At 37.5% G+C, this 25,245-nt stretch overlaps 1 protein-coding gene across 2 annotated transcripts in view; it reads right to left on the reverse strand.

Moving 5' to 3' along the window:
- The window catches only part of LOC136870551 (methanethiol oxidase), a 230,781-nt gene that overhangs the window by 16,656 nt on the left and 188,880 nt on the right, over window positions 1-25,245 (reverse strand). For both annotated transcript variants that reach the window (XM_067144925.2, XM_068227134.1), the window contains exons 7-8: window positions 12,448-12,542; window positions 8,232-8,419 (exon numbers count right to left, since the gene is read on the reverse strand). In XM_067144925.2, coding sequence (XP_067001026.2) covers window positions 8,232-8,419; window positions 12,448-12,542 — 283 coding nt within the window. The remainder of the gene's footprint in view (window positions 1-8,231; window positions 8,420-12,447; window positions 12,543-25,245) is intronic.

Below are 25,245 nucleotides of genomic sequence, written 5' to 3' on the forward strand. Positions count from 1 at the left end.
CAAACCATTCGTCAAGCCATTTTCCAACTTCTTCGAAATTGCATGCTGCTCTGCGAGTGCGTGCCCCATTGATGCAAAGAGGTGATAATCAGATGGCGCCAGGTCGGGGTAGTACGGCGGGTGTGGAAGGATGTCCATCCAAGCGATTTCAAGGTGTCTTTCACTGGTTTTGCTGTGTGAGACGGCGCATTGTCTTGTAAAAAAATCACTTTGCCATGCCTTCTGGCCTGTTCCGGTCGTCTTTCGATCAATGCGTGATCGATCAATGCGTGATTTAAATTAATCATTTGTTGGTGATAGCATTGTGCATTAATGGTTTCACCGGGCTTCAAAGAGTTCATAATACACAATACTGCTTTGGTCCCACCAGACACAAAGCATGGTCTTCTTGCCGAAGCGATTTGGCCTTGGTGTTGAAGAACCAGCTTCGCCACTTTGGGTTTTCAAAATGAATCCATATTTCATCACCATCACAATTCGGTACAGAAATTATTTTATTTTGTGGCATTGAAGCAGCATTTCACAAGTGACATTGCGATTTTCCATTTGCCGTTCATTCAAATCATGTGGGACCAATTTACCGAGTTTACTGATCTTCCCCATTGCTCATAAATGTCTGCTGATTGTTTCTTGTGACACATTTAATGCTTGTGCTAATTGCTGTTGAGTTTGAGTTGGGTTATCATCCAGTAACGCCTATAATTGCTTGTCTTCGCACTTCTGTGGTCTACCAGAGCGTGCACTGTCTTTCTCATTGAAATCACCACGTTTAAATTGTTGAAACCATGTCTCACATGTTCTAATCCATGGAGCATGTTCACCATATGTTTCTACCAGCAAACGATGACTTTCCATAGCCTTTTTCTTTTGATTAAATAAGAAAAGCAATACATGCCGCAAATGTTCTTTTACAGGCACAAACGTCGACATGATCACTGAACGCTACAACACAGACACTAGTGTTTGGCAGACTCAACTTGTGTGTGTTGGTAGGTAAATGTCAGACAAACAAACTGACGTATGTGTCAAATTGATACGCAGCGTACTGTTTTCTGGCGCCATCTCTTAGTGAAATCGGAAAAGACTTATGCATACACCTGGTGTACTAGATATCTTTGGCGTTGTATGTGGTTCAGAAAGAGCCTTCATCTTTGTACCATATGAGAACTGTTAAGAGATAAATTAAAATTTTGAATTAAGCTACTACTGTTGAAGGAAATGGTTGAATTCCTGAAACATGTTTGGTTGAATAAATAATTTTCTTTCATTAATAAGTGTATTGACAAGGCTGAAATATTTCTGTACTACATTTAAGATACTACTATTAAGTACTTAACTATACCAACATGAAAAGATCTATTTCAAGAGCATTGAGTGGAGTGCAAAGAGCAATGGCATCCAGCAGTATGGCATGGCAGCCCGGAAACTACAGTTGAGAGAAATGCATCTCCACTCATTGGAGATATTTAGTAAAATAACTGAACAATCATAATAATTAAGAATGGAATTTTAAATATGCAATACCTCCTTCATAAAACTAGTCGTGCCTTTTGCCATGTCTTAAAAATGAAAAGCAGAATTCGTTTGAAGATCCACCCAGTCTCTGGGAGGAATATTTAACTACTCTCCTCTTCTTTCTGGCCTTTTCCTAGTTACCTGGGTCAGAACTTCGAATGGACTTAGCCTAGTTTTATGGCCAGGTGCCTTTCCTGACGCCAAACCTATGTGGAGAGATGTATTCACTGTTGCATGTTTCTGTGGTTGTTTGTCGTGTGATATGTTGTATGTATAGACTAACACAAAACCCAGTCCCCGAGCTACAGAAATTAACAGACATGATTAAAATCCCCGGTTCAGCTAGGAATTATACCTGGGGCTCACTAAACCATAGGCCAGTACACTGACTATTCAGTGGCGGTGGTGGTGGTGGTGTTGGTGGTGATTATTGTTTGAAGAGAAAGTACAACTGGGAAACCATCCTCTATTAAAACTAGTGAGAAGAAAAATGGAAGAGGTCCAATACTCTGAAGAATGAAGGTATCATCAAAAGAAAGCAAAGGGCCATGAAGCACTGACCATTCGGCCAAAGTACAGGACAGGGCAGATAACAACATATATTCTTTATTAAGGTTTTAGAAAAGAAGCTCTGGTAATAAAGGAATAGGAGTTTTGGTTCAGCTCTATCTTGCTTTTACTGTACTTTGGATTTTCTGTTTTGCCTCTGAAAACAGAAATACTTAATATTGCATACTGACATCTGTGAGGATACTGGAATCAAGTGAACTACGATGTTCTTGACAAAAAGAAGTGTTAAGGATTTCCTAAAGTCTCATTCACAAGTTAAGCATGACGAATTGTCATTCTCGGGCATTAAATTTGTTACATTGGTGTTCAGTCTGATGCCAATAATACACTTAAATAATTTTCTTACAGTAAGGAGAAAACTGAAGCCAACTAGATTTGAAACTCACGTCTTTCAACTTCAAGGCGACCACTATAACCATTGCGCTGCAGATCCTAAAGTTTGAGTACAGTAGTTCAGTATTTGTTAATATTGTTGGTTTTATGTCCAACTCAGAGCTCAGCAGTGGTGGTGGTGATTATTGTTTTAAGAGGAAGTAAAACTAGGTAACCATCCTCTGTATAACACTGAACAGAGACACAAAAATGGAAGGGATCAGACACTTCGAAAAATGAAGTTATCAGCCAAAAAAAGACAAGGGCCACGAAGGGCGTAAAAATTAAAGACTCCCTATGTCTCAAGTGCTCTAATACCATTGGGGCCAGGAAAGAAGAAGAGTTGACCAAGGGAGGACAGACAGGATAAATGAAGGTGAGGAGCCTGGCACAAGTAAGTGGCAGCAATGCCAGGACTCAACTGAGGGCCCTTGGTCGCCAACCCACTCTCCAAAGTACAGAGCCCCTGGGGCCCCCTTTAGTCACCTTTTACGACAGGCAGGGGATACTGTGGGTGTTATTCTACCACCCCTATCAACAGGGGGACTTCAAGACTTGGCTCAGAGGTGATGGTGATTACTGTTTTAAGAGGAAGTACAACTAGGCAACCATCCTCTATATAACACTAATCGGAGAGAGAAAAAATTGGAAGGGATCTGACACTTCGAAAAATGAAGACATTAGCCAAAGAAACACAAGGGCCACGGAGGGCGTGAAAATGAAAGATTCCCTAGGCCTCGGGAACCTAATACTTTCGGGGTTGGAAAAGAACAAGAGTTGACCAAGGGAGGTCGGATATGATAGATGAAAGTGAGGATCCTGTCACAAGTTAGTAGAAGCAATGTCAGAACTCAGCTAAGGGCCCCATGGTCACCAACCCATGCTCCTAAGTTCCCTGGGGTGTGACTTAAGGGGCATAGAAAGTAACCTCAACACAGATATGTGTTCACAATTTTCTTTTTTAATTTGAGGTCCTTATCAGTTTCCATGTCATTGTCTTGCTGGGTAATTGATCAGCACACAACCTTTTACTTGGAATATCATTGCAGTGCAAGACTGTTTAATGACACACGCTGATAAGTTATAAACAACACACCAGTGGACCAAGAATCATCATCATCTGTTTACAGTTCCAGGTTCCCAGGTACTTTTGACAAGCCTCTTCCACTCTGCTCTATTCATGTATGTCTTGTTCTTCACATCATCTAGTGACCTTCCCTTGATTGCAATATTGGTCTTGATTACGTCTATCCAACAGTTTCTAGGTCTTCCAATCCCCTCTTTTCCATCTACCTCTCTTTCCAGCTGTATTCGGGGTGTCCTCGTAGGTTTCATTCTCTTCACATGTCCAAACCACTGCAGTCTTGACGATCTGACTGTCCAGCAGACATGACTTAATCCCAGCTTCTCTCCTCACCACTTCATTTCTTAACTTATCCATCTTGGTTTTCTGGATGGTGGATCTCAAGAATTTCATCTTTGATGTCTGACATCTTGATGAATCTCTCTTTGTGAGGGTGTATGTTTTGATACCATAAGTCAATACTGGTATGAAGTAACTGTTGAACATGGTTAGTGTTGCTTTGTTTGAGTTTCGTTCCAAATGAGGGTTCTTGTTTGTTGGTAGAAGATGGAACTCTTTTACACCCTGTTGGTGATTTCTTATGTGGCTAGGTTATCCTTTGAAACCATGCTTCCGGGTTCAGATCCCACTGTCGGCAGCCCTGAAGATGGTTTTCCATGGTTTCCCATTTTCACACCAGGCAAATGCTGGGGCTGTACCTTAATTAAGGCCACGGCCGCTTCCTTTCAACTCCTAGGCCTATCCTATGCCATCGTCACCATAAGACCTGTCTGTGTCGGTGCAACGTAAAGCCACTAGGAAAAAAAAAAGAAAAAAAGAAACCATGCTTCCCAGGTATGGGAAACTGTCTGTATCCTTCAGTTTGTAGTCTCCCAGTCTGAAGCTTGGTGATTGGTCATTTCTGTTCACTGCCATTACGACAGTCTTCATCTCCCTGATCTTGAGGTTAAATTTCTGGAACTGTGTTGAGTTTTGTCTGTACTTCTTCAGTTTCTCCCCAGATCATGACGTCATCAGCAAAGGCAACTGCATTGAGTTCAGCCAATGTATCCTTAATGCTCTTCATTATATCATCCATAATTGGGATAAAATAGTAGTGGGGCAATACACTTCCCTGCTGGAACCATGATGAATGTCCCTCTCCATGTTGCAAACAGCTGATACAGTTCTTGTACAACATATGGGTTTTCCTTATCAATCCTTCAGGCACTTTCTTCTTCCTCAAGCATTGTCAGATCTCTCTTGTAACACTGTCAAATGCCTTTTCAATATCGAGGAAGACCATGATCAGGTTCAAATCTTTCCCCCGGTGCTTTTCCATTATCATTCGAGCACTGAAGATAAGGTCTATAGTTGATCTATTTCTTCTGAAGAATCATATAAGTGACAATATGTTATCGTCACAAAGATTGCCACATCGTGCTGTGTAGGTAGCAGCACTAACAACTTTCTCACTGAAAACCACAAGCTCTTCATTATTGGTACAGTAAAAGTATTTGCTTTCAATCAATCAATACTGATCTGCATTTACGGCGGTCGCCCGGGTGGCAGATTCCCTATCTGTTGTTTTACTAGCCTTTTCCAAATGATTTCAAAGAAATTGGATATTTATTGAACGTCTCCCTTGGTAAGTTATTTCAATCCCTAACTCCCCTTCCTATAAATGAAAATTTGCCCCAGTTTGTCCTCTTGAATTCCAACTTTATCTTCATATTGTGATCTTTCCTACTTTTATAAACGCCACTCAAACTCATTCCTCTACTAATGTCATTCCACGCCATCTCTCCGCTGACAGCTCGGAACATACCACTTAGTCGAGCAGCTCTTCTTCTTTCTCTCTCAATTCTTCACAACCCAAACTTTGCAACATTTTTGTAACACTATTCTTTTGTCAGAAATCACCCAGAACAAATCGAGCTACTTTTCTTTGGATTTTTTCCAATTCTTGAATCAGGTAATCCTGGTGAGGGTCCCATACACTGGAACCATACTCTAGTTGGTGTCTTACCAGAGACTTATATGCCCTCTCCTTTACATCCTTACTACAACCCCTAAACACCCTCATAACCATGTGCAGAGATCTGTACCCTTTATTTACAATCCCATTTATGTGAATACCCCAATGAAGGTCTTTCCTTATATTAACACCTAGATACTTACAATGATCCCCAACAGGAACGTTCACCCCATCAACGCAGTAATTAAAACTGAGAGGACTTTTTCTATTTGTGAAACTCACAACCTGACTTTTAACCCCGTTTATCAACATACCATTGCCTGCTGTCCATCTCACAACTACAATGACCACCTTTCAATTTATTTGGGGCAAGGTTTCCCTGTAACCAGTCCTGTGGTATGTTGGTAGCATGAATGTCTTATACCTAAAGGTCCCACATTCGAAACCTGCTTGTCCAAGAATTTTAATCTTGGTTTTGGGGCTGAAGAGAGGTATACCCAAGGTTTCGATATCAGCGGCAGCAGACTCGGCCAAGAAAGTAAAACAATATGGTTGAGGATGACTTCATACTGACTTTATGACACTGCAGTCCATCTGGCTGAGTAGCAGTCACCTTCACAGACCAAGGCTCTTGATGAGCTACCGTATTTACTTGTGTATTAGACCCCCCCTCACGTATTAGAACCCGTTGGCTTTTCGAGACGAAGAAAATGAAAAAAATAAATCTCGCATACAGGACCCCCCCAACGTAATTCATCAGTGAAGAACAACGATTCCACCTCAAAGCAGGTACAAGCCTTACTGCAGCTCTGATGACATCACACAAATTTGTGAATAGTTTCATCCGAACGACCCACTCAATGAAAGCACGCGTCGAAGTCTTGCTCTGTTTTATAGTTATGAAATGTCTGATGACATCGCACATATAAGTGAATATTTTCATGTCCGACCCGTGCATTGCAAGCACGCATCAGTCATGCTATATGTCTGTGTTTTGTAGTTAAGAATGTCCGCTAGCATAATGGTTAGCACGATTAGCTGCTGTTATCGGGAGCCTGAGTACTGTACTGCCACAGATTTATGAATGGCAAGAAAGTTGATATGCCGTAAAAATGGTACATGAAACTTCCCTCCACTGGGGGCCGTGTCTAAAAAGAGCTGTACCACCTCGGGATGAGGAAACGTGTTTAGTTAAGAAATATTCATGGTTGTTGCTATTAATATAGCAGGCGAGATCATTAACGAAGTGATCATTTCATATCTTGTAACTCAGGTCAATATAGATAATTTTTTTTTTTGAAAGAAGTAGGTGGGTTCAAAACGTGATAAAAAAAATCCAATCATACCGATTGTTTTACTCGCCAACATAGAACAAATAATAATAATAATAATAATAATAATAATAATAATAATAATAATAATACTGATTTTTTTGTCCGGCTCCATGGCTAAATGGTTAGCGTGCTGGCCTTGGGTCACAGGGGTCCTGGGTTCGATTCCCGGCATGGTCGTGAATTTTAACCATCATTGGTTAATTTCTCTGGCACGGGGGCTGGGTGTATGTGTTGTCTTCATCATCATTTCATCCTCATTACGACGCGCAGGTCGCCTACGGGTGTCAAATCGAAGGACCTGCACCTGGCGAGCCAAACATGTCCTCGGACACTCCCAGCACTAAAAGCCATACGCCATTTCATTTTTTCAATACTGATTTTACGTCCTGACTTACTTTGAATGATTTTCGGAGATGCCAAACAAAACATACTACGCATCAATGAAAAAAATGGAGACAACGATCGTACGAAATTAAACATTGTAAAATTTTACCCTTTGGCATATCCCTAATTTTAACACTTTATCATGTAAAGAAAAAAATAATTTGAATTTATCTTTATTATTTTTTGAGGTGTGTCTTTGATCGTGTACTTTAGGGTAACAATTGTACTGTTGTTACTTTGTTACGTATCTTACCTTTTATGGGAAACATTGTACTTCACCTTCGAAATTTATTCCCTGGAATCGCTTATGAAAATTTAATCATTTCTATTGTAATTTAGGTAAGCTGCTTTTTCCCTTTTTTTAAAAATTTCTGGTAACAGTTTTATTATTATGTCAAGTATATTATGTTGTAACTCCCCACCATATAAACCATCCAAAGGTTTCTCCATATTATTCATTTTATTAATACTGTCTGTAACTATTCGTATTATTCTTCAATATTTTTCAAATCTGTTATTTCAATTTTTGGTCATTTATGCTCCTTATGATTGACTTATTTTGACTTTCCTTTCTATAAGCTGTATTAGTTACTCTGTTTCCCTTATTATTATAACTATCCTGGTCTAATTTTTCTTTTAAAGCATTGTGCTTTCCTTTTCTTTAAAGTACATTTCCTTTCACTCCTTTAATCTTCATGTTCTTCTTACTTTGCAAATTTTCTGTTTGTGCTGCACATCTGTCTCTTTTGTTTTTCTCTGCATTTTGATTTTGTTTGCTCTTGTTCTGTCCAATTTAATACTGAACACTAATCAGAGCTGTAAAGTCCGGTAGCATAGCCTGGTGTTCTGTGTTACACCTCAAAAACTGTCAATCCAGGGTTGAAATGCTTGGAACAGGAATCAAGCACACAGCCTCTAGATGAAAGATAAACATGTTACCCCTATACCACAAGACTGGTTTCAAAGAGTTAATTAGGTAAAATATTCATAGATAAATGACAATTGTAATACATACTGTTAATTCTTCGTCATGGAGCACTTTGACTGCTCCATCTTCTAATATGCTGCCTCCTAAGAAAACTTGTCCCACTAGGCGTGGGTTTGCAGTATCAGTAATGTCATACTGCCTGACATCTCCATGTAGCCAGTTGCTGAAATACAGGAAACGGTCATCTAAGGAGAGGATGATATCAGACGTCATACCTGCAACAATGTAATAGAATACAACAATCAAGGCAAAGGGAGGATCTCCACATCATTGAAAACAGTGTTAATATTCTCAAGATTGTAAGATAGAGTGCAGGAAATCAGAATGATGATGGTGATATTATTTTTATTATTACTACCTGAAACCCATCAAGACATGACATTCAATGGGATTCCTTCTATATACATTCCTTGTACTTTACTTTTTAAATAATTTTCTTTATGTCGCACTGACACACGTAGGTCTTGTGGTAAAGATGGGGTAGGAAACAGCTAGAAGTGGGAAGGAAGCAACTCTGGCCTTGTCCGCATGCATGCCAGGCTCTGCCCATGGAAAGAGTAATGAAAGAAATTTGAGCAGCTACTACATGCGTAGGTAGGAAATTTCCTTATACAAGCCACTTGTCATCAGGAATATGGTTATGAATTACAGTATGTTCCAAAAGCTACTGCCCCTAGTCATGCTGCTCAACCAATGTGAGTACAGACATAAAACACTAATTTCTTTATTTATCCACTATGAAGAACAAAAGCCTTTTGTAGATGTAAAATTTCACAGAATGTCAAGTTACTAAGGGTTGAATTTCTGGACTCTTCTGTATCACATTTTATCAATCAACATATACAAAATCTAAAAATTCACATTCATGCCCTGAGATACAGTTTGAATTAGGAAGTTTTAGAACACCAAATGATGATGATGAAGACAATGATGAAGGGCTTGCATATATCACATGAGAAACAATGCCACAGTTATTTATTGTTCCTCATTAAATCAAACTGCTCTAATTTTTTGAGCTTCGAGCCAGTAGTAAAGCTGGATGACATGCTGATATGAGACAGCTGTCACGCACCCCCTCTCCCCCTAGAAAACATATTTTGAAGCAAACTATCTACAGACACCTTTAAGTGGCAAAATTGGGAAGCTCAAGGTTCTTGCTATTGTAAAAGTGTACCATTAGCACCATCTAGCAAATACAACTACATCAAGTTAAATGAAGTGGTGATTTGTGTCAAGTAGAAAATAAGTTTCTCCCTCTATAATTACTACTTTGCTATAAATACAGTGTATTTTATTTATTTATTTATTTATTTATTTTTGCTATTTGCTTTATGTCGCACCGACACAGATAGGTCTTATGGCGACGAACAGTGCAATTTATGGACTTCTTTTTTTTTTGCTAGGGGCTTTACGTCGCACCGACACAGATAGGTCTTATGGCGACGATGGGATAGGAAAGGCCTAGGAGTTGGAACGAAGCGGCCGTGGCCTTAATTAAGGTACAGCCCCAGCATTTGCCTGGTGTGAAAATGGGAAACCACGGAAAACCATCTTCAGGGCTGCCGATAGTGGGATTCGATATGGACTTCTACACTATCAGAGTAGTTCTAGCTCTGTGACCATAAAAAAATATATAGAGCATGCTGGTATTCAAAGAGAACAAGCTCATCTATGTAATCTGTGATTTATTCTTGTCCTTGAGCATATAAGAGTGATTTCATATTATTCCTCACCAAACCATGAACACCATTTTCATACTTGCACCTACATCCTTGACATACTGCAATCATTTCTGTGTTTTAAATGTTGTTGCATGAAATCTTCCTAGTATGTAAACAACATAAGTGTTCCAACAGACTGAATTTTCAGTTTTCTGCACCATTCTGGCCTACTAGGGTAAATTTGGGTTTATTTGTAATATATCACATTTGCTTCAATTATCATACATAGTGAACTGTTAGTGGCTGCAGCAGCAGCATTTTTAAACAATGTGAAGAAGAAAACTAAACTCTAAATCTTTAGAAAGCAAAAGATCTTGAATACTTTCTTTGCTTTCTTAAGGCCTGCCGACAGTGGGATTTGAACCCAAAAGGTATACAAACCACAGAATCTGATATCTACCCTCCTCCTCTATCCAGGCTTGAGACTGACACTAGAAAATCTATGGTGCCTCTCAAACCATGGAAATAACTAAGAATTTAGTAACAGAGTGAATGTTAAGACTACTCCCACTGTGGATCAATAGTAGAATGTTGGGTTTCCAGATCCCAAGATCACGGCAGAGGCAGTCAGATTTCTGAACGGTGAAAAAAAAAAAAGAAGTTCATTCAGCACTCCATTTTATATGATATAATATAATATAAAACATCGCTAGTGACATATTCAGCATTTAAGTGAAAAAATGAATTAAAACTCATAAATCAGCCACCCGATAAGAGTTCAAGTTTCCTTGTCATCCGGCAATGTAAACAAAAATGTTGAAACTGACATGTACAGGCAGCTTAAATGGTTTCAAATCAAAATACACACACCCCATGGGAAAGGTCATACATTTTATTATTATTATTATTATTATTATTATTATTATTATTATTATTATTATTATTATTATTAAACTGAAGCAGGCACAACGGATAACTTGGCCTACATAAAAAAAGAAATGTCTTTCGATTAATGGTAAATTTAGGCATTATAACTCTGTTATTAAACCAGAAGCAACTTATGCTTGTGAAACATTATTTAAACTCAATACTAGATCAACAACAGAACGCTTACAACGAGTTGATCGAAGGATACTCAGGACGATCATAAACAAGAAACATCAGGTGGATGGACAGTGGAGATTGTTGCCGAATGAGGTTATCTATCGGGAAAGTGAGTCCATCACAGACACGATGAGAAAAAGAAGAATTGCCTTTTTTTTGTCATATATTTCGACTTAGTGATAACAGAGTTTTAAAACAATTATTTAATTACTTTTGGAATAATAAATCAAAAAACAATTGGTTTAAAGAAGTCCAAAGTGATTTGGAGGAGTTGAATATTACCATGCAAACCATAGAAAACAGAGGCGAGAAAAGTATTTTGAAGAATAAATGCATCAGGCTTCCTCTGACCACTGCACAGAGAAAACAATATGTTATAACGGATGCGGAGAGGGCAGCCAGGTCAACCAGACTGAAGACTTTTTGGGAGAAGAAAAGGAAGACAAATTTGTTGTAGTCTGATTTAAGTGCTCCAATGTGGGCGTAAACTCTGTAAATAAATAAATAAATAAATAAATAAATAAATAAATAAATAAATAAATAAATAAATAAATAAATAAATAAATAAATAAATATAATTGTTATTGTTATTATTATTATTATTATTATTATTATTATTATTATTATTATTATTATTAGCGTATTCTCCCAATAATGGAAGACGTTAAGCAAACAACTCAATCAAGCTTTCTTTGGGTTCTTCTTGTTCTTCCAATAGGCTTTCATTCTCTCTGAGAAGGCTTGTTTACGTTCTTCCGACCATTTCGGTCTGCACTGTTTTTGCTTTGGTTGCTCTGATGTAACTTCCCACTTGTTGACTTTGTGTCTGAAGATGTCTCTTTCTAAAATGTCTGTTGCACATATGTTTGTGTTTTTGAGGTCCTTTCGAAGTTCGTCCAGCCAAGGTGTTGAATTCTTAAGTGAGCTAACATAATTTAATATTCTTTTTGACAGTCGATTTTCTGGTAATCTTGTGAGGTGTCCAAAGAATTTCATTCGTCTTTTCTTAATGTCAATTTCAATGTTTGAAACTTTTTCTGTTGTTTTGATTGATTGTAGCCTGTATTATTATTATTATTATTATTATTATTATTATTATTATTATTATTATTGTTGTTGTCGTCATCATCGTCTTTGGAATGGTCTGAGGGTCTCTGGTTAGATTCCCAGCCGAACCATGGATTTTAACTGCTTATGGCTAATTCCTCTGGCTCGGAGACTGAGTGTGTGTATGTTCATCGTAATACACACCTCTTCACGTATATACAGAAAAAACACCATACTATCAACCACTGCAGAAACAAGCAATGATGAATACATCCCTCCACATGGGGTTGGTGGCAGGAAGGGCATCCGGCCATAAAAATGGGCCATATCTGCATCAACTGTCAACCCCACTTAATAGGCCAAAGGTCTATAAAGGAAGATATAATTTATAACCCATATTTCTCCGTTTCGTTGAGATATACATTACTAACCTGGCATTTCTGGCAGAGCCCAACCATCAACTTTCTTTGGTGGTATAATTATGACTTTATCTGCTGTCCAGGTACCATCATCCTTACGATAGAATCTGCAGCATCATAAACAAAATAACATTAGAATATCAGAAAAAAGAAATTTATAGCTTGATGGGGAATAAATCACAGAATAGAACTAAACAAAATATCAGAACTTTAAAAGACATTTAAAGCAGGGGATTAAGAATGTAAAGTGCAAACTACTAAATGAGAGAAAGGTGTAATAGATACACAAATCATTATAGAGTAGGTCAACAGGGAAATATGTACTTCAACATTTTTTAATAATAAGCAGAATATTCCTTCACGAAGCAAGAATACTCTTTTTTCTGAATCAAACTACTCGAGTATCTCATCTTGTAACTGTATGCACTGTTCAATGTCTGAATATTTTCATAAATTTTGAATTTTGAATTGCTTCTTCAATCACACTGGTATTATGATTTTTCACTGGCATTTCTAACCATAGATTTTTCCAGGCAACCTTAAAGGTTTCTATAGGTCATTCCATGTTAAGAAAACAGTATTGCTCTTATGACAGCAGGGTTGCCATATCGAACAGCTCTGTGTAACATCACTGGTGAAACAGAGTAGTTAAATTCAAAATAAAAGAAGTAAGAAACTTAGCTGCAATTTGTTTTAAATCTCAGGTACAGGGGTTGTAATCATGAGGAATTTTGAGTGTCTAAGAGGGGGTGTGTTCACTCCTTGTAGGTCCATAAGAGAAATACTGTTTTCTTAACATGGAATGAGCTTTCTCTCAAGTGATTGCTGACATGTAAGCAACATCCTTAATGTATTCAAACCCCAAATAAGCTTAGTGGCTTATTTATGTTTACACAGCAACATGGGAAAACCTCAGTAATGAAGTTAAGGCAAATTGGGAGAAAATAGACAACAGACAATTTTTATAGGCTCGGGGTGGGGGATGTAGTTATTTGCATTTAATAAATTTGCCCAGGCAACGATGGGTACCACTGTGCCGTCATATCACCTCATGCAAAAAATTGTAACAATTAAATGCGCTTGTGAAAAAGTTGTAAAAATATGGCAAAAATTAAATGCGCTTAAGGAACAAAAGCAAGCAAGGATAAAAATCATAAGCAAATTTCTCTAACAGTACAAGTCATGCTGTGATGTATCGCTGCACACCACTACATCGAACTCTTCAGTAACAACTGCTGTACAGTACAAGAATACTAGAATACACACAGATAAATAGACGACTTCTCTAGTTCTCTACAACTGTGATAACCTGCCGGCGATTCACAGCATAATGAATTACGCGTCGTATGTACCAGAGCAACTCAAAAGGAAAATGAAGGAAGGCATCAAAGCGATGGCTGTTTCTGCCATTGTGCTTCCTCCCTGCGAATGTTTCTATGAAATAGAAAAGCTTCAGTCGTTATTTTAATAACTCACGGGCAACACATGCCCCATCCATTTTCTTTCTTTCATAATCTATACATATAAGAGTTTTGTCTGTACATTGCTCAGAATTTAAAAAGTATGGTATTTCTGTATCAGTTGTGTCCACAGTAACAAGGAAATGCACTTTTTACTTTTCTGAAATGTCTGTCTGTCTGTCTGTCTGTCTGTCTGTCTGTCTGTCTGTCTGTCTGTCTGTCTGTCTGTCTGTCTGTCTGTCTGTCTGTCTGTACACGCATCACGAGAAAAAGGCTGAAGAGAATTTAATGAAAATTGGTATGCAAAGTCGGGGGATGAGGCACTACAATCTAGGTCATAAATAATTTTTATCACGCTGAGTGAAATGGTAGTTTAGGGGGAGGCCTAAAATTAATTCTAAAAAGAAATATATTAATATTATTAATGGTCATATCTTAACGAAAATCAGTAGGTGAAGTCAGAGAATAAGTCGCTATAATCTAGGCCATAAATAATTGTATTCACGCTGAGAGAAATGATAGTTTAGTGGAAGGCCTAAAATGGAATTCTCAAATATTTGTTATTAGTGGTCCTATCTTAAAGAAAATTGGTATGCAAAGTCTGGGAATAACTAGCTATAATCTAGGCCATACATTATTTTATTCACAATGAGTGAAATGGTAGTTCAGGGGAAGGCCTAAAATTTAATTGCCAAATAATTATGTTATTAGTGGTCGTATCGATAAATACTACATAACTAAAGTTATATAGTACCAGTATTAAAATTTCCGATAATTTATGTCTTATACATTGTTACCGTACCGGCTATAATCACAGAGATTATCATGAATTTGGATGTTTGTTACTAAGTCCATATCAGCGCTGAGTCATGAGAAAATGGGTAATCTGGATTTAATGAAAATCCGTATGTAAAGTTGGAGAATAAGGACCTGCAGTCTACGCTATAAATAATTTTATAAGACACCCTAGTATCACAGAGTCGGAAGAAAACTAAATGTGAAGGCCTACAATACAGAAAGCTCATAACATTTACCAATAATAACATTACATTGACCCTTGTTTGTTGTGATGTGCTTTGTGTCTTCCATTGCCACTCATCTCCGATAGATGGGATTACTGCTGCATACCGAGTACTTTATTTTAATTTGCCTTGCTTTGCACCAACACAGATTGATCTTATGGCGATGGTGGGATAGTAAAGGGCTAAGAGTGTGAAGGAAGCAGCCTTGGCCTTAATTAAGGTACGGCCCCAGCATTGCCTGGTGTGAAAATGGGAAACCACGGAGTACCATCTTCAAGGCTGCCAATAGTGGGGTTCGAATCCACTATCTCCCAGATGCAAGCTCACAGTTGCGCACCCCTAACCACACGGTCAACTCACCCGATAGTGCCGAGTGTAACAGCCTGCTTGAATATTGGCGGGAAGTAGCTGGGGAGCTAGATAACTTTCTTCTTTAGCATGCCATTCCTCTGATGCATAAATTTTCTGATACTACTGGTACATAACACACTGGTTCATCATAGCATTCGAGCTATTCACTCCCTATTCTGGGGCACTGTTTGGAATGAGCAGTGTGCATATTTAATGGAATAATGACAAAGGAGTGTTCACGGCTGTCTGCGGCCTGGTAATTCCAGCTCTGGAACTTTGGACTGTTAGATTGGCACTGTAGTACTATTTGTTAAAATTGAGAAAATGTGCGCTTTTTCATTTGATCGAATATTTTATATGATAACATTGCTTTTAATCGCTACTTTCCTACTGATGTTTTGGTAATGATCTGTGTTGACTTCAGTTAGGAAAGCCACAAAGTCATTCTTTCTGAGAATCCCATAGCGAAGCACGGGTACATCAGCTTGTACAATATAAAGTACATTATAATATTCCTTAATCACGACGAATTATGAGTGTCTAAGAGGTGGGGTGTTCACTCCAACTAGCAAGTACCTGCGGCTTCACCCGTGTTTATTAATTCAACCATTAGATGTTTTAAACCATTTATTTAAAGCAAAATATAAAACCATTATATCTTTTAATACACATCGTTTTTACACACATTGAATGAATTACATTATTTTTAATTATATTGTTACTTTCAATGCTTAAGATACCAGGTTGGTGGGTGGTACATATAATATTAAAACAATATAAAATACCATATTTTTATTAAGTTTATTGGCCACATTGGACCACTTGAAACTTCATGTACACCTTTTCTTTGAAGTTTGTACTGTTTGATTCTTCTATTCTGCCCAGTACTTCTTCATTCATTCTGATCACAGTGTTCTTAATTCGTCTGAAATCTCTACAGACCTTCTGTGCATCATTTCAGTTGAAAATTTGTGATTCTTAAGAAGGGTGGTAATTTTATTCTTGTTCTCTGCATCTGTAATTTGAAGTCCAACTGTTTTGAGATCCTCTTGAATTTCTTTGATCCAATGCTCTCCTGTCCTCTTTCCCAGATTTCTCATCACTAGTTGTCATAAAATCCTATTTTGTGGTAATCATAAGATGTGAAAGACGAGATTCTTTTCTTCTTCATCGTGCTGGTAAATGGATCAATCTCTTGATAAACAGTTTCATTGGGGAGGGTTCTCCAGACTCCTTCAACCTGGTACTTTTTATTTATGCAAGTTCTGATAATTCTTCTTTCAGTTTTGAGGAGCTGATCAGTTGTTCTATCATTTTTAATTTGGAACAAGGTTTCACAAGCGTAAGTGGCTTCGGGCAAAGTTACAGTTTTGTAGTATCTATTGACAAGCATTTTTTTTTTTTTTTTGTAAGTTGACCAGGTTAGAAATTGTGCTTTTCTTATTTTGTTGGTTCTATTTATCCATGTTACTTTCTCACTTAAGTTGTGCATAATGATTTGTCCAAGGTATTTAAATTGTAGAACTATGTTAATTTTTTATCATTTATGATGACTTCGTTTATGTCAAGGGGTTTCTTGGCATGATCTTAGTTTTCTCAAAGGATATTTGTAATCCTCTGGAGACTGGTGATCTGAGCATGAACTTCTTCCATGTCAAGGGATAAGAGAGCTAAATCATCTTTAAACCCTAGGCAGTTTGTCCTTATTGAGGGTTTTGCTCCAATTTTGATTTCAGGTGGATTTTCTTTTTGCCAAATTTTCATGATGTAATCTAGAAGAAAGACCATATTATACAAACAACAAACTATTTTTTATAATACAGACTCTGGATAAACTATATTAAGTATCCTTCCAGTTGGAGCTAAGATGTATAGTGTGTTTGCATTTCCAAATCATAAACAATCCACTTACAGCTGACAGCTTTATTTCTTGGTTTTTCTTGCTCTTTGACACATGATCGGTGAAATGCTGTGCCCACGTATGTTAAAAATTTCAGATTTCTCAGAGCTGTAGATTTGGCTGGGCATCATACCCATACACACAGACATACACTTCTGGATATCAAGAACTGAATATGACTCCTTGTGTCGGGAATCAAAAATGGCTTCCTACGCCATGGACTTAAAATGGGACCTAGACTGATATAGGTATAATTACTATTCCTTGTTTATCATCATCTATCTTATACCAACAATGAAATGTGAACCGTATTTTCTTTCAACTAACCTGATCTTATATTTTATTTAGATGAAATAAATAAATGTGAAAGAAAGAAAGAAAGAAAGAAAGAAAGAAAGCTGGTCTTTACCTGTATAAAGAATCATCTAAGAATATGCCTATGTTAAAAACTTCAGATCTCTGCTTACTGTATCTTTTATACGTTGTCTAGTAACAGTGAATCTATGCATTTAATTCTAGTGACAGCATAATGGATTGTCATATCCCAACACAAGTTTTTCACTGGTATTTTGTTCATAACTTCCCAATTAATGCAAAAATGAAAAATTCAGCTTTGAGGTGCATTTGAACCCCCTTCCATCCACCTATGCAGACAGACAGACAGACAGACAGACAGACAGACAGACAGACAGACAGACAGACAGACAGACAGACAGACAGACAGACAGACAGACAGACAGACAGACAGACAGACAGACAGACAGACAGACAGACAGACAGACAGACAGACAGACAGACAGAGAGTTCTTTTCTTTTATTATCATCATCATCATCATCACAATGTGTTTGTTGTTAAATCACCATCATCTTCAATGGGGGTGTCCAACATTTTCTGACAATGGGCCACTACATTCATCATGAATTGGTTTACGGGTTGTATGCTTATTTAATATTATACTGTTTATATTAATTTTATATTGGATATGTACAAAGTGTTATGTAATTAGTACATATTATGAGAAAATGGTTTTGATTTGTTTGCATTAATTTCCACTATTACACAGCTCCCCTTGATAAGCGATTCTGATTGAGGGGACATATTCACAATACACAATTGTTGTCCCAAAAGTTCATATTTAAGTTCAATCACTTTGTCTTCATGAAACTGACCTGAGAATTTGTCATATGAAGTAGCAGTTTGGAGTTGTAATGCTGCTTAACACTGCTTTAAAAACTGAAATAACTTCATTACATATTAAACACACTGCTTTGTTTTGATTTCATTTAAAAAGTATTGATTTGTCCACTTGATACAAAATGATCTGCTTTCATCCAAAACTCTTCTTGCTGCTAGGTAGAATCCACAATCACTACTTATTATTAACAACAACTGATATGAACAGACATGTTTCACGCAGTTTTAAAAAGCACTGGGAACTAATCTTCTCACTAACACTGCTCCTTAACACTGACATGTTGCAAACTGAGAATGTGAGATCTTGGAGCTACATCTATATATATATAAAATAAGAGTTTTGTCTGTACATCGCTCAGAATTTAAAAAGGATAGTATTTCTGTATCGGTCGTGTCCATAGTAACAAGGAAATGCACTTTTTAATTTTCTGTAATGTCTGTCTGTCTGTCTGTCTGTCTGTCTGTCTGTCTGTCTGTCCACGCATCACGAGAGAACGGCTGAAGAGAATTTAATGGAAATCGGTATGTAGTGTCCGGGAATAAGTCGCTACAATCTAGGCCATAAATAATCTTATTCACGCTGATAGAAATGGTAGTTTAGGGGAAGGCCTGAAACTTAATTCTCAAATATTTATGTTATTAGTGGTCCTATCTTAATGAAAATCGGTATGCAAAGTCGGGAAGTAAGTCGCTATAATCTAGGCTATAAATAAGCTTATTCACTCTGAAGGAAATGGTAGTTTAGGGGAAGGCCTAAATTTAAATTCTCAATTTTTTGTTGTTGGTGGTCCTATCTTAATGAAAATCGGTATGCAAAGTCCAAAAAATAAGTCGCTACAATCTAGGCCATAAATAATTCACTCTGAGCAAAATGGTAGTTTAGGGGAAGGCCTAAAATTTAATTCTCAAATATTTGTGTTATTAGTGGTCCTATCGATAAATACTACATAGTTATGTATCATTTATGTCTTATACATTTTTACCGTACCGCCTATGATAAAGAGATATTCATGAATTTGGATTTTTGTTGCTAAGTCCATATCAGTGCCATGTCACGAGAAAATGGGTAAACTGAATTTCATGAAAATCCTTATGTAAAGTCGGGGAATAAGGAACTACGGTCTATGCTATAAATAATTTTGTAAGACGCCCTAATATCACAGAGTCGAAAGAAAACTAAATGTGAAGGCCTACAATACAGAAAGCTCATTACTTTGAATAACAATAACATTACATTGACCATTGTTTGTTGCGATGTGCTTTGTGTCTTCTGTTTCCAGTCATATCCGATAGATGGGATTACTGCTATATACCGAGTATTTTTTTAAAATTTGCTTTGCGTCGCACCGACACAGATAGGTATTATGGCGATGATGGGATAGGAAAGGGTTAAGAGTGGAAAGGAAGCGGCCTTGGCGTTAATTACGGTACAGCCTGGTGTGAAAATGGGAGACCACAGAAAACCATCTTCAGGGCTGTCGACAGTGGTTTTCGAACCCACCACCTCCTGGATGCAAACACTTAGCTGCGCACCCCTAACCGCACGGCCAACCTGCCCGGTCGTATCGAGTATAACAGCCTGCCTGAATATTGGCGGAAAGTAGCTGGGGAGTCAGATAGCTTTCTTCTTAAGCATGCCATTCCTCTGGTTCATAAATGTTCTGATACTACTGGTACGTAACAAACTCGTTCATCATAGCATTCGAGCAATTCAAGCCCTACTCTGAGGCACTGATTGGAATGAGCAGTGTGTATATTTAACGGAACAATGGCAGAGGAGTGTTCACGGCTGTCTCTGGCCTGGTCATTCCAGCACTGGAACTTTGGACTGTTAGATCGGCATCGTAGTAGGCCTACTGTTCGTTAAAAGTGAGAAAATGTGCATTTTTTTCATTTGAGCGAGTATTTTATATGATAACATTGCTTTTAATTGCTACATTCTTACTGACGTTTTAATAATGGCTTAAGTTAACTGTTGTTAGGAAAACCACAAAGACAGTCTTTCTGAGAATCCCGCAGCGAAGCACGGGTATATCAGCTAGTTATTACATATTTGTTAAAATGTAAAACAGTAATCCCACACTTTCAAAGGTTCTGAGTACTAGCATTCAAAAATGGACGGAGACTTCAAAGTGTTATGGGTGGTTTATTACTAGGTCTTGCTGGAAAACAAACCAAAATAAACTCTCAAAACATCTGGATCTCTATTCTAAGATAGGAAACAGATGTATTGTGATGAATTTAGGATGAATTTATGATTTACACAAAAATATCAGTGTTGTAGTTCATTCTTTTAAATATGGTTTATTAAAAATTACATTTAATTAATAAATTCACCTGATCTACAATGTTTCTTAATGGTTCTCACAAATACTCATATTTTAAACCTCTATAGGATCCTGGCTAGGGACTGGTGAAGAGATATGATACTTAGAAGAGACTTTCCAAATATATCTCCGCATGTTCTTTCCTGGATGGAGAAGAACATTCTCGAGCAATAATAGGACTCTTAGAAAAGCGAACCTTCTTCCTTAAGTTCTTTTTTAACATGATTGAATTTTTTAAATATTTCATAGAGATCCATAATAGCATGTACATAGCAGAAAAGGATCATAAATTTATGTTTTAAAACCCCTCAGTTAACAGATATTCCTATAAATATGAGATGCAGTTTACAGGTAAGAGTTGGGTTAGTAGATACAGGGCGAGTGAAGTATTAAGTGGTGGAACTTATGTAGTTCAACGTTCCTGCCGCAAGGCAGAGCTAGTGTTAGTTGGCCTTAACCACGACTGGAATACTACATACTGTAACATGATATAGCTGGAACTCCTGTAGTATATAATTTTTAAATGCTCATTAATGCAATTATTACTGAGAGTGCTATATAATGCCTAAAGTACTGTTTATAGACATAAATGGTAAAAAAATGTAATGCAGGACACACACAATTAAAAATGCTTACCTCTAATTGGAAAGAACTTTCAATGCTTTTCTTGCTGCTTTAGAGGATGACCTGGACTTTGCCTCTCTTGATATTCCCTTTGGCCGAAAAATAAATCTGCACTTAATGTAAAGGAATATAATTTCTGACAAATGTGATAGCAGATGATCCTCTGAACAGCACAAATTTCGAAACACTGGAAGTTCATGTATCATCTCCATACAGTCTGAAAATATATTACCCCAAATTGCGCCTTCTCCTTTCAGCTTTTCTTCTATTGTAGCGTTTACACATTTCACCAAATCATACAAGGATAACGAAGGATATTTGAGGCATTTAGATCATTTAGAGTCACTACCACCAAAGTCCCGTAATTTGGAAAGAACTCTCACATCACTTAGGACACAGTGAGTTTCAGAATCACATTCTAATGATTTCACACACTCACTGCAAGATACAAGTTTCTTTGCCACTGTGTGAATCAAGTAGCCACATAAATAATACACAAGATTATTGCCTGCTCTAGCTGAACTGTTATTATTAACAACTGACAGATCCATGGGATTGAGGCCTGGTTCAATATCTGTCAGTGTAATAGTTCTGTTCATGAATACTTTCTTTTACCTCCCTACTTTTACGTCTTTCATCTTGTGCCATTGATCTTATCTGTTGCACAAAGGATGACAGCTTGTGGTCAACAACATCCTTACAGTTCACTGTAGAGGAAATAATTCCTTTCATTGGAACATATATAGAATGGAGTAGCTTGGTACTCCCGGAAAATTACATGGCACAGCATTCTCTGTTAACTTCCAACTGTTACGAACCAATTCCACTGTTTTTCTGACTATACTGACTATACTTTGATCTGCATGTCATCACTAAAATGTATGTCACACACATGATTGTTCGAAGTTAATGGTCTACCACTCCTCAGAAATTTTTTGCTCCATTCACTCAAACAATTTTGCTTAGGTCTAAACAAGTGCCTACAAGCCCCTTTACTGTACCCAGACTTACAACCTGGCATGTTCACAATGATGATTACATGTAATAACACCACTCAGTTCACACATGAACAATATTTCACCCTCTAATACACTGCGTCACACCTACACGACAGTATGCTCAACAGCTACTCATTCAGGACAAACAATGCATGCATCGTGTGGTATTGAAAAATGGAACTACATTCTCTGGACAACGGAGCATTATGGAAGTTCCAACACTTGATAACTTACTCGCCCTGGTAGATATAAGCAAATTCACATGTTTTCCTACCTTTTTATCAAGAGTAAATTCCAATTACATTGAATACTGTACAACATTTCATTAAACATTCCTGTCTCAATGATAATTTACTCGAGCACAGAATTAAGTTTTCATTGTAACAATTTTCTCTGAGAAGTTTTTTTCCTTTTTCTTAATTTAACTTTTGCTGGTCTTCCCTGAAACTCCACTGTGGTATTTTCATCTATCCAGCCATCTAGTACTAGATGTAAAGAAAGGATCACTGTTCAGTTTCTATTAAGTTTTAATGTCTTATAATATTTATAAAAGGCCAAGGCTTCATATATAATGCTTGTTTCTAACTGGACTGATTTTAACAGTGTTGTTATGACATTTAAACGCTGTGGGTGAGTGGATTCTAAAAAAAATGTTTTAAAGTGGTAGGTTTCTAGAAACACTCATAATGGAAAAACTGATAACTTCTTAACAATTAAAAATACTGAGTTGGGGCCTTTCTTATTTGATTCCCTGACCCAGAAAACTAGAGACTTTTTGTGTCAAAATGTGAATTCCATTGACTGTATCCCACACATTTTTTAAAGGTATCTTCAATTAATAATGGCTGATTTGAAGAAAGCTAGTAAAACCACTCGTATCCTCTGTTGTCAGTTGATAGCAGAACCGAGCATAATGAAGGCCTTGCCGTTGTTGGACGTAACATCACATGATTGCTACATAACACGAGGTACTGAGAGCATTATTCAGTTAGTATAGTTTGAACTGTACTTAGAGGAGGATGTGATCTGCATGTGTCAGTTTGAAGATCTAAGAAACAATAAAACACCAAAAAGTCATCAAAAATCAAGTAACTTACAATATTTTAAAAATAAAGTGGAAAAAAGTTCAAAAGGGGATCCACACCTTTCGCCTTGTTAAGGAGAGATACCACCACTTGCACAATTTTGGTTTCCCATTAAAGAAATTAACAAGAACACTTTTTCTTAGAGCCTGTTGTAATTTTCCAAGCAATGGGCTTTATTACTTGTTTTGAATTAGCCCTAATATAGGAGCATTATGTTCCATTCGTGCATAAACCACATAAAAAGGGCATTATTCACTCATTTTTCTAACCATCAATCTTCCTCACTGTGACTATCATATTATTTTTTCCCAATCACAAACTGTGGAAATTTAATCAGCAGCAATAGTTGATTTTAATTATGAAAAATGTTTTACTATATATTTAACTAGCAAGATACCCGTGCTTCGCTACGGTATTATACTGAAATTTATAATTGAATGCTTATCGTTTTATATATAACCCACCGATATTCACGATCTGACTTGTTTTCTGAGAGATTCCGCCAAAATTCCGATCTGACTCATTTTCTGAGAGATTACAGCAACGTTCCTCCCATTTTTCAATCTTTTCTCCAGCAATCGATGTCGTACTTCCCGGGATAGGTCCAGGTATTCCACCCCGTCAGTTGGGTCCCTAAATCTTTGCCATCTTTTCCTATAAGCATTTGATCAAATCCTTGAGGAGATCCGGCGTGGTGTCTTGGGTGCCTTGGCGGTACTGAACCTCTACTTGGCAGTAAACTACATCTGCTGCCGTTGTCATTGATGATAGTATGACCAGCACCATTGTCGCCCTCAGGCAAGTGCGCAGGACTTCTGGCAATACGAATGACATACTTCCGTGCATTATTGACGTTATTACAGAGGTGAACAATCGCACGGTCAATCATATACCTATCGTTTATTTCAAATATGTTTAAATTTTTGTTTATATGCCAGAAGATTCTACTGTAATCTAAGAAGGTTCTCCAAAGGAAAAGATGGCTCTTGAAAACAAACCCAGGAGAGATTAAAAATGATCTGTTTGTGATCAGAATAAGTACATTGAAAATCCACAGCCTGTTTCCAGTCATTCAACTGGGTCAGGAATGGCATGAATAAGCCCTACCGAAGCCTGTCGCACTCCACTGGGGCAATGATTAAATGAATGACAAATGAAATGAAATGATATTGGAGAGTGTTGCTGGAATGAATGATGACGGGGAACACCGGAGTACCCGGAGAAAAACCTGTCCCGCCTCCGCTTTGTCCAGCACAAATCTCACATGGAGTGACCGGGATTTGAACCACGAAACCCAGCGGTGAGAAGCCAGCGCGCTGCTGCCTGAGCCACGAAGGCTCCTTATAAGTACATTAGGAAGAGTAAAATCAATTGGTCTCACCTCCGTTTTCACCCCACCGCGGTTAAGTTGATTTATCTCCCCCCCAAAAAGAAAACGTGTTCCTTTATGTTTAAAGGAGATTCCAAATACCAATGTTCACATGTGTTACCTTCAGTTTTGAGTATAAGTATTCCCATAAAAGTAATTCACTTTTTTCACTTACTTTCACACTCCCCGCCCCCCTTAAGTGAATTTTCCGGCAAAAAATACTTGTTTCTTTAATAGTAAAGGATCTTCTAAATACCGATTATCTTCAGTTTTTGAGATATGTGTCCTCATGAAACGTATTCAACTCCTTTTCACACTCGCCCCCAAAAATGATTCTCCGCACCCCCCCAAAAAAAGCGTCGTTTTATTTTTAAAGAAGATCTAAATACCAAATTTCACGTCTGTAACAACTTTAGTTTTTATTAGATGTAAGTATCCTCATACAATTAATTCAATAAATTTTTCAATTTTTCACCCCC

The sequence above is a fragment of the Anabrus simplex genome, chromosome 1, assembly GCF_040414725.1.
Source record: "Anabrus simplex isolate iqAnaSimp1 chromosome 1, ASM4041472v1, whole genome shotgun sequence".
In the NCBI taxonomy this organism is placed as follows: Eukaryota; Metazoa; Arthropoda; class Insecta; order Orthoptera; family Tettigoniidae; genus Anabrus; species Anabrus simplex.